Below are 17,986 nucleotides of genomic sequence, written 5' to 3'. Positions count from 1 at the left end.
TTGTATTTTTAGTAGAGACGGGGTTTCACCGTGTTGACCAGGATGGTCTCAATCTCTTGACCTCGTGATCCACCTGCCTCGGCCTCCCAAAGTGCTGGGATTACAGGCTTGAGCCACCATGCCCGGCCAATATTGGCATATTTTATACTATAGTATCCCAAAAGCCACATTTGTTAATATCACCGTCAGTCTCATAGAGACTTTTAAGTATTGGGAAAGTGTCAAGATTACAGTGGCAGGTAGGTTTTCAATAATTCGAATTTTGCTTAAAAACGTACATTAAAATACTGGCAACAAATTTTGTTGATTTTCCTTCAACAAAGGAAGAAGATGGATATGCTTCTTCCTTTCTTCATTTTTGAGAAAATGTCTGCCATAATGTCTAAATTACCATAGTTTGATCGTTATTTGTTCTTTCAAGTAAATATGTAGTGTGTTGTGGAAAAAGCAACTGCATCAGTTCACAACTCAATTACAAAGATGCCATTCCCCAAGACAACCATGCTAAGTCAAGTGGCATTTTTTTAAATAGTTTTATAAATCTCTTTAATGTTTGGCTCAATAAAAAACATCAAGATTCATATGCTTCTGCATTCAGTTGCTATATCAGAAAGTCATATAGCCCCTGGAAATGTTCACATACACTCATGAGAGAGTAAGATTGAAAAGGCAAATTTTTTTGTTAATATTGTTGTAAAAATAACTTTGACCTTGTAGACTCCCTGAAGCACCTTGGAGAACCCAGACCACACTGAGAACTGCCGCTTTAATCTAATTCACAGTTCCTATTCAGATATAGACAATTATCCCAATAATGCCCCAGTAATGTTCTTTATAGGCATCCCTTGTCACTCTGCAACCCCACCCCAGAATTTAGACCATGATCATGTGTTCGTTTTTGGTGTCTTGCATCTGTAGTCATCTTTAGTCTGGAATAGTTCCCTAACCTTTCTTTGTCTTTCTTGACTTTGATTATATTAAAGAATACAGGGCAGTTATTTTTTAGAATATTCCTCAACTGTGTTTCTATGTTTTCTTAAGGTTGGATTTAGATGATATATTTTTAGCAGGAGTAACCCATAGATCACATTGGCATCTCCTCAGTATATCATATCAGGAGACACGTTACATCAGTTTATCTGATACTAGTTTCAATCACTTGGTTAGGGAGATACCCACCAGATTTGTTTAATTTATAATTAGTAAGTAATTTGTAGGAAGGCATTTCAAGATTATGAAATTATGCCATTACTCATCAAACTCTCACCCTTTTATTATCCATTAATAAAACTTAAAGCTTTTCCCAAAATGGTTGTACCTTTTTATACTTGGCCGGCAATGTATGAGATTTCTGGTTACTCCCTATCTTCTTACTCCATTGATTTGCTTTGGCATCTTGGCCAAAAATCAATTGATCATGTAAGTATGTGTCTCTTTTTGGACTTTCTATTCTGTTCTGTTCTATTTTGGTCTCGTTAACCAATATGACACTCCCTCGATTACTGTAGCTGTATAGTCATTCGTGAAGTAGGTAATATAAGACCTCTTTGTTCTTCCTTTTCAAATTCTTTTGGCATTTCTAGGTCCTTTCCATTTTTATATAAATTTTAGAATCATTAGCTTCTAAAACTGTTGGGATTATGAAGGGAATATGATAAATCTAAAAATTAATTTGGAGCAAATTGGTGGGTTTTATTTTTTTGAGATGGAGTCTGGCTCTGTCGTCCAGGCTGGAGTGCAGTGACGCAATCTCGGCTCACTGCAACCTCCTTCTCTCTGGTTCAAGTGATTCTCCTGCCTCAGCCTCCCAACTAGCTGGGATTACAGGCACCCACCACCATGCCCAGCTAATTTTTGTATTTTTAGTAGAGATGGGGTTTCACTATGTTGGCCAGGTTGGCCTTGGACTCCTGACCTCAGGTGATCCACCCGCCTCAGCCTCCTAAAGTGCTGGGATTATAGGCGTGAGCCACTGTGCCTGGCTGCAAATTGGTGTTTTAAGGATATTGAATCTTTCTAATCCATTAACGTGGTTTAGTCTCCATTTATTTTAATCTTCATTATCTCTCAGCACTCTTAAGAGTTTTCATTTTAAGAGGTTTGTGATATTTTAGTTAAGTTGATATCAGTGTATTTTGCTTTTTGTGTTATTCTAATGGTATTTAAAATTTTTTTATTTTTCATTTGTTGGCTGGTAATATAGAGAAATACAATTGATTTGTTAATATTGCCTTTCTATCATTCCACTTTGTTAAGTCTACTTATTTCTAATAGCTTCTTTTTTATTCCTTAGAGTGTTTTAAACAAGCAGTCATTTTTCTTCTTCCTTTCCTTTCTCGTTTTCATCATAATTTTATTTTATTTATTTGTTTGTTTGTTTGAGACAGAGTTTCACTCTGTTGCCCATGGTGGAGTGCAGTGATGTGATCATGGCTTGCTGCAACCTCAACCTTCTGGGCTCAAGCAATCCTCCTTCCTCAGTCTCCCCAGTAGCTGGACCACAGGCATGTGCCTCCATGCCCAGCTAATTTTTAAATTATGTGTAGAGATAGGGTCTCTGTATGTTGTCCAGGCTGGTCTTGAAATCCTGAACTCAATGAATCCTCCTGCCTTGGCCTCTCAAAGTGCTAGGATTACAGACATGAGCCACCAGGCCCAGCCTTTATTTTATTTTTTAATGCCTACCTTATTGCACTGACATGGACCTCCACAGCAGTGTTAAATATAAATGGTGAGAAAAGACATCCCTGTCTTGTTTCATATCTGAGGAAGAGTGTTCAGTATGTCATCATTAAAAAATAATAAGTTTTACATTTTCTTACATCTGCTATCAGATTGAAAGTCTTTCTATTCCTATTTTGGCTATGAGTTTTTATCATGAATAATGAATTTTACCAAATGCTCTTTTTACATATGTGTTGACATAACTGTGTTTTTTTCTTCTTTATTTAGTTAATGTGGCAAATTATCCTGATTGATTTTCAGATATAAAATCAACTTTACATTCCTGAGATAAATACCTTTTTATTATAAAATATTCTTTTCATATATTGCTACTGTTTGCTAATATTTTGTTAAAGATTGGTTTTGTCTCTGTTCATAAGGGGTCCTAGCCACCTGTAAATGATTTCTCTGCCTCCTCCCCATTTCTTCCTTCTTTTTCCCCCTCTCTCCCTTCTCATTTTTAGTATTGTCATGTGGTTTCAGTATTATATCGGCCTCATAAAATAAGCTAGGAATGGAAGAGAATGTGGATTAAACAGTAGAGTTTTTCGTTTTCCCTCTATTTTCTGAAAAAAATTTATCTAAAACTGATAACTATTTTTTCTTTAAGTGCTTGATATAATTTACCACTGTGGATATCTGGACAATCTCTCTGTCTCTATTTCTAGGAAGTCTATAATGGGAATCTTGCTTTCATTTCTGGTACTGGCAATTTGTATTTTCTCTCCCTTTGTAAAAAATTAGTCTCCCAGTGCTCATTCATCAGAGGCTTCCTGTATCACTTTATACTTCAATTTTGTTACATCTGCAGCAAGAACTCTTCATCTGAGTCATAACTGCATGCACTGTATTAACAAGTATATTTTTGCCTTTGTTTCTCTTCTAGAAAAAAATAATCTGAAATTGTGAAAGGGCCCAGTTTTTGACTCTGGTACACAAAGGCATAGATTTGCTATCTTACTTCCTAGTTTTGTGTCGATTGACTCTGTGAAATGGTGATAATATTTCCTTATGTGGTTATTGTAAGGATTAGATGAAACACATACAACACAATAATAGTGTAAACAGAACTTGGGAGTTGTTTAACAAACATTAGTTTCCTTTCCTTTCCTTTCCACCTTTCAACTAATCAAACCTTGTGCAGTTGAAGTTCTTTTTTCCCTGTGAACTCTTTTGACTATACTACAATGCTTTTTATGTTTTATTGGGTCCTGTGATACAAGTGATATCAATTAATTAATTTGTTGATAATTTGCTGTTCTTAATATATTCCCATTTATTTACTGTAGCTGTGCTATTTATTCAGTCAGGAAAATTAATTTTATAATGTAAAGGATGGATGAAGAAGTCAAAGACTTGGATTCTTATTTAGGTTCTGTCACTAACTTATTAAAGGTATCATCCTGGTCTTATATTTCCTTGCTAGGCTTGTATTTTCTTCTCTTTAAAAGAAGAAAACTAAACTAGAGATTTTATTGATGTTTCTTCTAATTTTGGAATTCACTGATTCTAAATATTTTTGGAGTACCTCTTTTGTGCCAAATTCTGATGAGAAATACAGAAATGTACTTAAAGACCAAACATGTCTTAAAGTAGATTGACATGTAATGGGGAATTGAACTCTGTGCACAAATGACTAAAATGCAGTGCAGTATATGGTATAAGCCATATAGATGTTATAAACAGAATGCCATAAGGTGCAGTGTAGTTCATCTCATATTTCCTGGTAGATTTTAAGCATTTCTAAGGTAAGATTTGTGTCTCCTGCTGCTCACTGCTTTTGCTTTCCTTTAGAGAGTTAAGCCTAGTGTTGGACTTATTAGTTGACTTGATGTGAGTTTCTGAGAAACCTTTTAATGAAAGGTAATTAAAAAAGGGTGTTTAATTTTATTGTCTATTTGTTCTTTGATTTTTTGTGTGTGCTTTTATTTATTTAGCGCTCTCTCTCTCTCTACAGAATGGTCCTAGTGCCAGATCATGTCATAAAATGTGCATTGACATTCAAAGGAGGCAAATCTACACATTGGGGCGTTATTTGGATTCCTCTGTGAGGAACAGCAAATCTCTGAAAAGTGATTTCTATCGTTATGACATTGATACAAACACTTGGATGTTACTAAGTGAGGATACTGCTGCTGATGGAGGGCCGAAATTGGTGTTTGATCATCAGGTTTGATGCACAGTTAAATATATGGTGGAATTAATCAGTGCTTAGTGATTCTTGGAATTAGAGTTTATGTTAGATGTTATACTGAGTTGTCTAATAGTGCTTTCCATGACAAATACCTATGACAGATAGTAATTACTGTTTGAATAGGTATAAAGTTATTCTTTACATTTTTTCTCTTTTTTGTTGCAGGGTAAAATATGAAGACCTCAGGACATAAATTGTTGATTAGAAACTTTAGAGGGTAGATGGAACAATATTAAGAAAAACAAATTTAGTTTTATAATAAATATGCATAAATCATAACAACTTAACCTTTTAATTATATTTCTTCTACATTCCTATAAGAAATGGAAAACCACTTTATAATAAACTGGATGAAATCTAGAACTTTTTTTCCAGTTAGAGTGAAATTTATTTTGTTTTGTTTATAATCACAAAATTTTATAAACCTGAAGAGGAATTTGACATACTAGATTAAACTCAGCACCAATAGTAATTACACAATAATGTTGTGGACTAGAAGACTGAACATAGCCTCATTGGAAGCTATTTTAATATTAATATGCATGTAACTCTCATTAGCCCCATCATTGTCATTATTATCTGTCTTTGAATACTTAATCCATACAAATTCAATGTAGGTCAAAAAGACAGTAATCATTTTGAATTCTGTAAGCAAGTTTTTATCTGGCTCAACCCATGTCCAAAGTTTTTTTCGTATATTGAAGAGAATAAGACTTTAAAAACCTATAACTCTATATTGATGAATGTAAATTATCTAGTATTTGGGAAATGGGAGGTGTTGCTACAATTATTGCAAAACCTACATGAGACCTAAAATCTTATCTAGGAGTTAGAACCCAGGGTCTTTATTTATTGTGTCTTTATAGATTTTTGTTAATTCTTTGCTTTTGAACTATCCTATTGCCATATTTATACGAATATGTAATTGTTATAGGAGAATGATAAGGAGAAGAAGAGTGAGTTATGCCTATCAAGTTAAGTGGTAGGTAGAAAATCAAAAGCAGTAGTCTTCAAAATACTCCCCAGCTTGAATTTGGAACTTCCGTTGGCTCTAAATAACTGAGCTCCACAGAGCTGTGCACATCCTTGCTGACAGCCTCAATGTTGTTCATGTGCAAAATAAGCATGCAAAGAAAAGTTAGGCTGGTTCTGATCTTTTAAAACATCAGCAGATAATATCGTTAGGGAACAGTTTATTCTCTTGTTCCCAAATGGTTATGTATTTCTTTTACAAAAGATGCTGATGTCTTTTTTTGTTTTTTCAGGTTGAAAGAAGAATAGCTTAGGAGTAGTACATAAAGAGTTCTTGTGTGTGGCCTTTGTTTCTCTTGACTTTTATAAAATAGGATGTTTCTTGGAAGCTGAGTGCTGTTAAATAATGCATGGCTTTCAACTGATTAGATGGTACAGCAGAACACTGGGGGTTAAGAAACAAGGATTTCAGTACTAATTCAGCCAACAACTAGCGCTGTAACAGTAAGCAAGTAATCTGTATACTCCTGCATTTGCTATTGTATTTCATGCAAATAAAGCTATAAGTTAGAACTTACACTTGTAGTGTTTATAACACTCCAAAAATAACTTGTGGTGTTCATGACAATTAGGATTTAACACATAATGTACAAATTTGATAAAAATATGAGAAAGCTGTAAGATAAAAGCAGGCTTAAAAGCTATTTGCCATTTTTAATTTTAACATATTTAAGAAATACAATTTAAAGACTGGATTTCTTAAGAACATAGTGGCAGTTTACTTCTCAGGCTTTTCTTGATGTTGCTTTGTGTAGTTTTTCAGGAACAGTGATAATCAAGCAAAAAGCTTTACACGCACACACACGTGCGCGCGAACACACACACACACACTCTCTCTCTCTCTCTCTCTCTCTCTCTCTCTGTCTCTCTGTCTCTCTCTCTCAGCAAAACCAAGAGCCACAGTAAACCTACGATTCCCAATGCCTTGTAAGTTTAGCCTAAAACAACGGAAATACCCAGAACTTTTGTTGAAGCCCACAGCAGTATAATCGGGAGACCTGGGAATGCAGAGGGAGCCTAGCAGTTGTACATCATAGTGAGAAGTGTCAGGGACAGGTCACGGATTTTACCCAGGGCAGCCACTGGAAAAGTTGGTGAATTTACGCATATAAAGTACCCAGAAAGATCCAGAGGTGATATGTGTCAGAAAGCACTATTTTATAAAAGTGAAGGAAACACAGTGACAAGTGGGAATGATGGCTCCTTTTGCAATGGCCAGTAAAAAACTGGGGGAACTCAAAGCTTGAGAACAGCCCTGTAAGCCAGATGAGATTCATAGAATTAGAGAAGGTATGACTTCACAGAAGTACTATATTTTGAAGGAGGCATTCAATTCAGTAGCAACAGAGGAAGGAGTTCTTGAGCAAGAATATCCATCTTCCAAAGAAATCCTCTGTAAAGTTATGTGGTCCAGGGAAATTCAACTGAATTACATATGAAAAACTAAAAAGCAATAAATAACAAAGCTTTAGAGAGAGATTCTAAAGAAAGACAATAAGAAGAAAAATAACAGTATTTCCTTTAAACAAAAGTAAATGAAAGTTATATCCCAGTCTATTGTCACTTTTAGAAATGAAAACTTACCTACACAGAGCATTAAAAAGAATAGGTAATGATCCTACACCATAGGAATAAGGTAAAAGAAAACAAAGAGGTAAAAATGATTAACCGGGGAAGATAGGTAGAAGAGAGCCAATGCATATATAACTGGAGACTTTAAAAAAGAAAACCAAAACAATGGAACAAAACAAATATTTATCAGTTGAATTCAAGAACATTTTTCTGAGGAAAGATTTTACTTCATATATCAAATGGGCATATTGTATTCAGGAAAAATTGGCCCAAATACTTAACTCTAAGACATATATTAATAACATTGACTATAAAAGATAGGAGATCATTTTATATCAAGTAGACAAAATGATCAAGTCACCTATAAGAGAACTAAAATGTGACTGGTATCAGATTTCTCTATATCTACTTTCAGTGCCAGGAGATAATAGAGCAACATCTAGAAGACATTCAAGAAAAGACAGTGTGAGCCAAGAATTTTATATCTAGCCAAACTGTTCTTCAAGTGTAATCACTTTTTGTGGAAATTACTAGAAAATGGAAAGTGAGCTAGCCAAGAAGTATCAGGAAAAACTTGAGTTGAAGAATTGAAGATCTCAGCTCATTGACATTCTCACTGGGTTATGAGGCATTTTTGGAGGTTTGTAGAAGGGAGGGTTGGCAGGTTGGACAACAGTGGATACTTAGAAGGCTTTATAGCAGTATCTTCAAATTTTGTGAGGAGATTATTTTGAACCCAGCCAAACCCTTACCAATCTTGTATTCCTGTAGGTAGGGTAAAGTCATTTTCAGGTTCAAAAAATATTTTTTCCCAGGAAAATAAATGGTTATTCACTATTTGTTTGATTTTAAAAATTAAATATCTAACCTGGCATAATAAATGAACAGTGTTTTAACTTCTGGCTTTAAAGATTTTTTGGAGTCTTTGATAGATAACTCTGTTATCATACAGAGTTTAATAAGTTTCTAGCTTTTCAGATTTTTTCAGAGATTAAAAATGACAAATCAAAAGAGTAGAAATCAAATATTAAAAGGTTTTTTGGTTTAGACTGGTGTGCTAGGAAGAAGTACCAAGATAAAGATGTCTATACTTCAGCCTTGCAAACAAATGAGAATAAGTCACATCAAAATTAAGCTTGAATATCCTCAAAAAGAAAGAAACTCTTTGTAGCCATACGAAGTAGAAAGGTGGGGGTTGGTAACGGAGATTGGCCATTAGCATATGAGTTAATGAAAAATGGAAATAGGCTCATTTAATGTGAGTCCCTCAAGATTTTCAGCATAGGTCTCAGATATTTGGAGTGATTGAGTCTGAAGTACTTCAGAAGGGTAATGTGACCTAGCTCCAGTGGAGCCGTCAACAGAGGCAGTAGTTGGATGGGACCAAATTGAGTTGTCTTCAGCAGCATGCTGATTTTAACTATATGATTGTTTTTAAAACAGGAATACTTTCTGTAGTATGCCAGAGATCTTTGTTTTTCAACCATATTTACCAAGATTTCACCTTGGGGAATAAATTTTCATCTTAATTTATGGAAGGCTTTGAGAAACCTGGGAAATGGCTAATGAGGTGGATCTTTTTAGTGGTAGATAAGAATTAGGAGACGTTAGAATCTTTTCTTTTTAATAATAATTTTTTAAACCTTTAAAATTATGAAAATAGCCTTTTATTTAAAAATGCAAAAATTGATAAATAGAAGTGATTTGTAGGAGAATTAAACATAAATATTTAATTGTGTTTTTTTTTTTTAGCAAAACATAGATATTTTATGAACACAATTTATTCTTTAATATAAATGCCGCTTATGTTCAACATCTAATTCCCAACTTGGGTTTATGTATTATTTGAAACAGAATTTGATTCTTATTGTCTTCTGACAAATGGCTGTTTTCTCATACATTTTTATGAAAAGCTATAATCTTGAGTTAAAAGAATGGAAGAATAAAGCTTAACTTTTAAACATGAAGTATATAGCTTAATTGAAAGAAAATTAAATTTATAGTGCTATGTTAAAAGGAGGCAGAGTTCTTCACACTGTAAAAGTCATTCTGGAGACTTGCTTGTTGTAAATGTCTTTTTGTTTGTTTTACTATTTTGTAATGTAATTTGAAGGGTTTTATAAAAATAAATGCAGAGAGGTGAATTTAGCTGCACTACTCTTACTTGCATCTCTTAATAAATGGTAGCAGTATTAATAGGATGCTTGCCTAGAATGAAAGAAGGGAATTTTTATAAGGAGGGTACGATCACTATCGACCCAGAATATGATAAGTATTCACTCTTACATGTAAATCAATGCCTCATGTATATTGGTTGATTTTGATTGAAATGATACAATTTCAGGAAAGCAGAAAGCTCTTTATCCCAACATGTTTTTACTCTCACTGGGAAAAATGGCAACTTGAAAAAGTATTTAGAAACTTGCCTACGATAATCAGGGTGGTATTTAGTGTCATTAGGGGCAAAGTTTAGGGTTTTTTTGAGAATGTAAAACTACACATGTTGGCTTTGTTTTAGCACATATGACAGGAACAAACTAAACCTATTCAATCTGTTGCCTTCTTCTGATAGATGTGTATGGACTCAGAAAAACATATGATCTACACTTTCGGTGGTAGAATTTTGACTTGTAACGGCAGCGTAGATGACAGCAGAGCCAGTGAACCACAATTCAGTGGCTTATTTGCTTTCAACTGTCAATGTCAAACCTGGAAACTTCTTCGAGAGGACTCCTGTAATGCTGGGCCTGAGGACATCCAGTCTCGAATAGGACACTGCATGCTATTCCACTCAGTAAGAATATTCCGTTTATTGCATAAATGTTATTTTGTCGTGTCTGTCTAGACAGGAAAAGAAGTGGTGAGGTCTAATTCAAGAGATTAAAAACTTTTCCTTAGGAATAAATGATTAGTGTAGCAATGACAGAGAAAGACAGAACTTCTCTAACAGTGAACTGTTTGCTAATTATGAGACTCTTCCCATCAAACTGGTAATTTCCAAATAGTTATTACCCGACTACCAGTCCCATCAACCTGGTAATTTCCAAATAGTTATTACCCGACTACCAATCTGGGCAATCTTATGACTAATTAATTTCACAGCTTATGTAGATTTTGTAGCTATGTTCCTTTCTTATGCCTTTTCATTTACTAACTTCTCTTACAGTTATTCTCTTCCAGTTATGTCTTTCTTAGAGAATTTCTTTCTCTCTTATTTTCCCCTCTGCTATTCTCCATTAAGAACAAATAATTTAAGATTTGATTTTATAGCATTAGAATTTAAATGTATCAGCAACGGTCAGGTGTGGTGGATCATTTGAGGCCAGAAGTTCAAGACCAGCCTGGCCAACATGGCAAAACCCTGTCTCTAGTAAAAATACAAAAATTAGCCTGGCGTGGTGACCTGCCTGTAATTCCAGCTACTTGGGAGGCTGAGGTGGGAGAATTGCTTGGACCTGGGAGGCAAAGGCGGCAGCAGTGAGCCAAGATCATGGCACTGCACTCCAGCCTGGGTGGCAGAGCGAGATTCTGTCTCGATAATAATAATAATAGAAATAAATAAATCAGCAAAACCCAATGTACAGTACAGACTGTTTTTAACCTTTTCAAATGTTTTAATGAAACCTTGGTCTTCCTTCTATGAACACAGCTTTAAAACAATATGGAATATTTTATACATGTTCTTTAACATGTATTTTAAACATGTTTTTCTCTACAAAGTAGAGAAGAATATAATTAATACTTTTTGTGTACTCATTTGTTAGTTTCAACAGTTATCAGTAATCTGTTCATTTTTTCATACAGCTACTCCACTTTAATTTCGTTCACTTTCTTGATCCTTTGATTTTTAAGTTTATTCTTAAATTTTATTGTGCTGGAGTATTTTTTAAATATTTATTCCTTTTCTACAACATCTTGTTATAGCACATGCTGTAGTGTTTTAAAGCATATCCCAAATACTGTATCATTATACTTGTAAATACTACTATACTTGTAAATACTACTTATCACAAATACTATGTCATTATACTTGTAAATACTACTGTTAGACTATATAGTGTGTAAGTCTAACAGATAGGGACTTTTTAAAAACATAGTTGCAGTTGGGTATGCTGGTGCACACCTGCAGTCCCAGCTACCCAGGAGGCTGAGGATTGCTGGAGCCCATTTCTGGGCCGCATTGCACTGTGCTGATCAGTTGTCCACACTAAGTTTGGCGTCAGTGTGGTTACCTCCCAGGAGCGAGGGACCACCAAGTCGCTTAAGTAGGGGTGAACTGGCTAGGTCAGAAACAGAGCAGGTCAGAGCTCCCATGCTGATCAATAGTGGAATCACGCCTGTGGTAGCCACTGTGCTCCAGCCTGGGCAATATAGCAAGCCTCTTAAGAAAAAAAGAAAGAAAAAGAAAACATAATTGTAATATCATTATCAACCAAAATAAAAGCAGTTTCTTAAATACCATTTAATATTCTATCTGTATTTTTTTCTAATATACTGAAAAATACCTTTTCTTAGTTGGTTTGTTTAAGTCAAGATTCAAAAAAGGTGTTTTGCATTTGGTTGTTATGTCTCTTATATTTTTAAAAAATCCTTAATAGTACACTTTCCTCCTGTTCCCCACCCCCCAATATACAACTCACTAAGCGAGACATTTGTGCTCTAGAATCTCCTAGGTTTCCAGTTTTGATTTTGATTTTTTCTTCATAGTGTCATTTAATGTGTTCCTTTTTCATATTTCCTAAAAACTGGTAATTGCAGCTGGAGGCTTGATTTTAGATTCACTTTTTTTTTTTTTTTTTTTGGTAGGGGCCAGGGGAAATGGGCAAGAACGCTTCATAGATACTCTCATTGTAAAATATAAAGAGGCATTTAATGATTGGTTGTCATACTTTTGATGATGTTAATAGGTCTAGGTGTTATTAGCCTGACTGATCAATTACAGAGTTTTCTTTCTTTTAAACTTTTACCTAATGGTTTTTATAGCCATTCATTGCCTAAATTTTGTTAGGATGTATAAGATGGTGATTTTTCTAATGATGTCATTTCCTCTGCATTTGTTAAGTGTGTGATTCTCCTATTACAAAAGAAAAAAAAATTCCTCTCTTTAACTTTCTGGTTAACCTGAAATGTAAAGCATACTGAATAGGCATTATAAATGTCTCACTGTTTTCCTTTATTGATTTTCATATGAATGAGTTAACTTTGAGGCTCCAAAGTTAACCATGGTATGTGTACAAAAATTTTATTAAGAATTTTACATATCTGATGTATTTCTATCCAATGCCATCTTCTTTTATTTTGAGACGGAGTTTCATTCTTGTTGCCCAGGCTGGAGTGCAGTGGCCCAATCTTGGCTCACTGCAACCTTTGCTTCCTGGGTTCAAGCAATTCTCCTGCCTCAGCTTCCCAAGTAGCTGGGATTACAGGCATGTGCCACCATGCCCAGCTAATTTTTTGTATTTAGTAGAGACGGGGGTTTCACCATGTTTGTCAGGCTGGTCTTGAACTCCTGACCTCAGGTGATCTGCCTGCCTTGGCCTTCTAAAGTGTTGGAATTACAGGTATGAGCCACCACACCCGGCTACTTTCTTGATACTCAAATTTTTCTTTTTGGCTAGATAGAAAGATACTTATGTATTTTTTTCATAAGAGAAAAATTGAATCATGAGTTCATACTGACATGTCTCATTCAAATAAAATATTTTTTATCTTAATGTCTTCTATTTTGTTACTTTATAATTTTTTCTTTTTTTAGAGACAGGGTTTTGCTCTGCCACCTTGTCTGGAGTGCAGATCATAGCTCACTATAGCCTTGAATTTCTGGGCTCAAATGATCCTCCCATCTTAGCCTCCCAAGTAGTTAGAACTGTAGGTGTGTACCACTACACCTGGGTTTATATTAGTAGTAGTAGTAATAGTAGAAGCAGCAGCAGCAGCAGCAGCAGCAGTAGTAGTAGAGACGGGACCTTGCTATGTTGCCCAGGCTGGTCTCAAGCAGTCCTTCCACCTTGGCCCGCCCAAATGCTAGTATTACAGGTGCGAGCCACCACACTGGGCATATTTTTGTGTCTTTTAAGGTTAAAATCCTATGTCATAACATTACTTGCTTTGTCTGTCTATAATAGCTTTCACAGTAACAAAGCTCAAAAGAAAGATTTAGTAATAGAATCACTGAGTGCTGTTTCACATTGGTTTCTGATTATTTTTCTGTTTAGGATTTAGACTTCTAGTGATAGGTAGTCAAAAAGTATGTATTAAAATCTCTAGAAATACTGCTTCTCTGTGTGATTATATCTTTATATACAGAGAGGTTTGTTGTTTTTTCCCCAAAATTTTAGGTTTTTTTTTTTTCTTTTGAGTTAATGTTGTCTTCTAATTAAATAAAAATATATACATGGTTATAAAGTCAAAACCATGTGTCAGGTATTTTTGGAGAAGTTTGGTTTTTATCCCCATCTTCCTGCTCTGTTCCTGCCACTATAGGTAACTGGCTTTTATTAGGTTTTGGTTTATCCTTCCTTTGTTTTTGAAAAAAAGAAGCAATCTCTTCTCTCGCTCTCGCTTGCATGCTCTTCCACCTTTCTATTTCTCTTTCCCTCTCTCTCTCTCTCTCTCTCTCTCTCTCTCTCTCATGCACAGATACTCCTCCTTCTCCATTCCTACCCAAAGGAAGCAGCAACCTACATATCTTTCTGCACCTTGCTTTTCTTCTTTAACAGGATGTCCTAGAGATCACCTTTTAGCAATGTATAGAGAGCTTCCTCTTTCCCTTACATTCCAGTGTAGTACTCCTTTGGGATCTGTTGTAAAATTACTTTTGTAGAGGTTTCAGTTTTTGAAGGATCATTCCGAGTTCTTCATGGAAGTGACAACTTTCTCCTGTCTTCTTTTTTTTCTTCTTTTTCAGAAAAATCGTTGCTTATATGTATTTGGTGGCCAGCGATCAAAGACCTATTTGAATGATTTCTTTAGTTATGATGTGGACTCTGATCATGTAGACATAATATCAGATGGCACCAAGAAAGACTCTGGGATGGGTAAGGGCATTTAGTGATTTCTTCTCTCATGTCTTAACTACTTCAGGTAGAAAACTACAGTTCATTCTCTTTTCTTTCTAATCATTTTTCACCCTTTCTTTATTTCTTCAATTGAGTAATTCTGAGTGAGAGAAAGAAAACTCTACCAGTATATTCAGTTCTATCTATTTTTAAATTGTGAATTACTATTTCCTTTGAGCAGAAAGTATGTGAATTTCTAAATGAATTGTTTGTGTGTGTGCTTGTTGAGGGTGGGTTGCAAACATCAATATCTTAAAAATTTTTTATTCTTTGTTTGCTAATTTTTTTCATCTTATGTTTTCACCATGGTGATCTTTATATTGGGCACTAGCATAGTAGTGGGGTGTTTGAAGGGGGAACTTCATGGGATTGGTAATATCTTACAAGTTTAAAAGCTCAGCATCTAAGAGGTTATTAGTAATATAATGGCTGGTTTGCTTAGATTATGCATATTGTCCTGGCATAATTATTAGTAGTGCTTCATTCATTTTCAAAAGTGTCCTATTTTGATCATTTATAGTTACCCTACATAGTAGTTGCTTTGCCTGTGATTATTGTATACAAAAGAGTGGCTTTGATTAAGGCACAATAGTTTAAAATGCCAATTTGAACAACAGGGTGAGAAATTAGATCAGCTTGCGTTTCTTTTTAGCTGCTACTTATAAATTGGTATTTTTATTGTTAGCTATTTTGCAAAATGTGGATAAAAACACCTGTTTCACAGACATTGTTTCTGGATATCTTATTAATCCAAGCTTTCTCTAAATCAAAAACAACAAAAAGATTTTTTAATTAAAATAATTGTTCATATTTAAGAAGAAAAACTTGTTTATAAACAAAGAGACAAAATGAAAGATAGGCAGGGCACAGTTGTGTATGCCCGTAATTCTGGCTAGTCCACAGAGTGACACGGGAGGGTTACTTGAGTCCAGGAGTTAAGACCAGCCTCAGCAACAAAGCAAGACACTGTCTCTACAAAAAGGAGGTTTCCAGATAAAAGTAGACTCAATAGATATGTTTAAGCATTGGGAAGAAAAATCTGTTGATGAGTAAATAGCATCTAATGTAAAAAATGAAGGATAGGGACACAACAGGAAAAGCGAAACTTTTTATAAGAAAAGAGACATTATCACAGTAAATTTCTTGGCTTTACAGTGAGTGGTGTTTCCCTAAACATAATGTAGAACTACAGGCAGTTTAAGCAAAAATTAGGATGAAATGTAGTGGGAAGATAGTGTAAGTGTAGTAAACAACCTCGTCTACTACAGCAGGAAGTCAGTAGATAATATCTAAAATAGCAGCTTAGCATATAATTTAGAAATATGGACCTAAATAGGTAATAACATTATTTACCCTATCTAAAATTGTCTTACTTACTCATTTATTTACTGTTACCATAGGATAGTGTAGAGCTATATGATTTAATCTTCGACTTTCTCTGGCTTTTAAGAATTATTCTGACTTTCCATTAAAATAACTACGAGGGCAAGGCCTTTAATCCCAGCACTTTGAGAGGCTAAGGTGAGAGGACTGCTTGAGTCCAGGAGTTCGAGACTACCCTGGGCAGCATAGTTAGCCCTCATCTCTATAAAATAAATAAAAATCAAATAGGAGAAGAGAGGTAATACTCCTTCTACAATCTTGAGATGGCTCTCCCTAAAAAAGGTAGTGAAGTTAGTAATGGATGTGACAAATAATGTGTTGAAAATTATGACATGCCGACTCCGTACTGGATTATGGATATAGTGGAACAAGGTAATCATAGTCTCTCAAAGTGCTTATAATCTAGCTAGTAAGTAATACATTCCGATGGATAATAGTTGCTACTCCTTATTTAGATGCCACCATATACCAGAATATCTTTAATCGGTGGTATTATTCTAATGTACAAGATGAGAACAGTTACACAACTAAATAATGATAGACGTGGGATTTAGAAGTTTGAGTGCAAGGAAGGTGCTTTTTCTGCCTTGCTAAACTACTGCCCAAAATCGAAAGAAAAAGATGGCAAAGGGTGTTAGTGACAGAGAACTAGGAAGATAAAAATTGACTATGACAAGTAGGCTTTAATGTCTGTCATTCAAAAAATTTCTAAATAAGTTAGAATTATGTAATAATTTACAGTACAGACTTAAATTCTTCACTCGTGGTTATGGCTAGCTTTAGAGAAATGTGGTAATTGTTCTTTTTATTCAATTTTGTTGTGGTCATAAACCACATAAAATGTGATCATAGAAGTATGCTCATTGTAGAGGATTTGAAAAAAGATGCAAAAATGAAAATATATCAAACTATCTAGAGATAATTTGTTAACATTTTGATATACTTCTGTTTAGTCTTTTAAAAACTTATTGTATAAAAGTTGACACAGCTTTATATTCTGTTATTTTAAAATTTACATTAAGTTGTGATTTTTTTTTTCCCATTGTGGTTTTATTAACGTGAACTGGAGATAGGAAAGATAAATGGGTTTACTCCCTAGTTACTGCTATAATCAGTTTTAATTTTTTTTTTTTAGGGTTTATATTTTATTGCATTTTAGGTTCTGGGGCACATGTGAACATGCAGTATTGTTGCATAGGTACATCTATGGCAATGCAGTTTGCTGCCTCCATCTCCATCACCTATATCTGGCATTTTGCCCCATGTTATCCTTCCCCAACTCCCTACCCCTCACTGTCCCTCCCCTAGTTCCCCCCAACAGACCTCTGTGTCTGATGCTCCCCTCCCTGTTTCCATGTGTTCTGATTGTTCAACACCCGCCTATGAGTGAGAACATGCGGTGTTTGCTTTTCTGTTCTTGTGTCAGTTTGCTGAGAATGATGGTTTCCAGGTTCATCCATGTCCCTACAAAGGACACAAACTCATCGTTTTTTATGGCTGCATAGTATTCCATGGTGTATATGTGCCACATTTTCCCTGTCCAGCCCATCATCGATGGGCATTTGGTTGGTTTCAAGTCTTTGCTGTTGTAAACACTGCTACAGTGAACTTATGTGTGCATATGTCCTTATAGTAGAACGATTTGGATATATACCCAGTAATGGGATTGCTGGGTCAAATGGAATTTGTATTTCTAGGTCCTTGAGGAATGGCCACACTGTCTACCACCATGGTTGAACTAATTTACACTCCCTCCAACAGTGGAAAAGTGTTCCTATTTCTCCACATCCTCTCCAGCATCTGTTGTCTCCAGATTTTTTAATGCTTGTCATTCTAACTGGCGTGAGATGGTATCTCTGTGTGGTTTTGATTTGCATTTCTCTAATGACGAGTGATGATGATCATTTTTTCATGTTTGTTGGCCTCATGTATGTCTTCTTTTGTAAAGTGTCTGTTCTTATCCTTTGCCCACTTTTGAATGGGTTTGTTTGTTTTTTTCTTGTAAATCTGTTTTAGTTCTTTG

General features: G+C 35.0%; 1 protein-coding gene across 9 annotated transcripts in view; it reads left to right on the top strand.

Moving 5' to 3' along the window:
- The window catches only part of MKLN1 (muskelin 1), a 417,215-nt gene that overhangs the window by 348,439 nt on the left and 50,790 nt on the right, over positions 1 to 17,986 (top strand). For all 9 annotated transcript variants that reach the window (XM_037739986.1, XM_037739984.1, XM_037739988.1 and 6 more), the window contains 3 exons: positions 4,682 to 4,894; positions 10,095 to 10,316; positions 14,430 to 14,559. In XM_037739986.1, the coding sequence (XP_037595914.1) occupies positions 4,682 to 4,894; positions 10,095 to 10,316; positions 14,430 to 14,559 (565 nt within the window). The remainder of the gene's footprint in view (positions 1 to 4,681; positions 4,895 to 10,094; positions 10,317 to 14,429; positions 14,560 to 17,986) is intronic.

The sequence above is a fragment of the Cebus imitator genome, unplaced genomic scaffold (genome assembly GCF_001604975.1).
Source record: "Cebus imitator isolate Cc_AM_T3 unplaced genomic scaffold, Cebus_imitator-1.0 Scaffold77, whole genome shotgun sequence".
Taxonomy (NCBI): Eukaryota; Metazoa; Chordata; class Mammalia; order Primates; family Cebidae; genus Cebus; species Cebus imitator.
The sequence above is the reverse complement of the archived record's forward strand: the minus strand, read 5'-3'. Positions and strand labels throughout refer to the sequence as shown.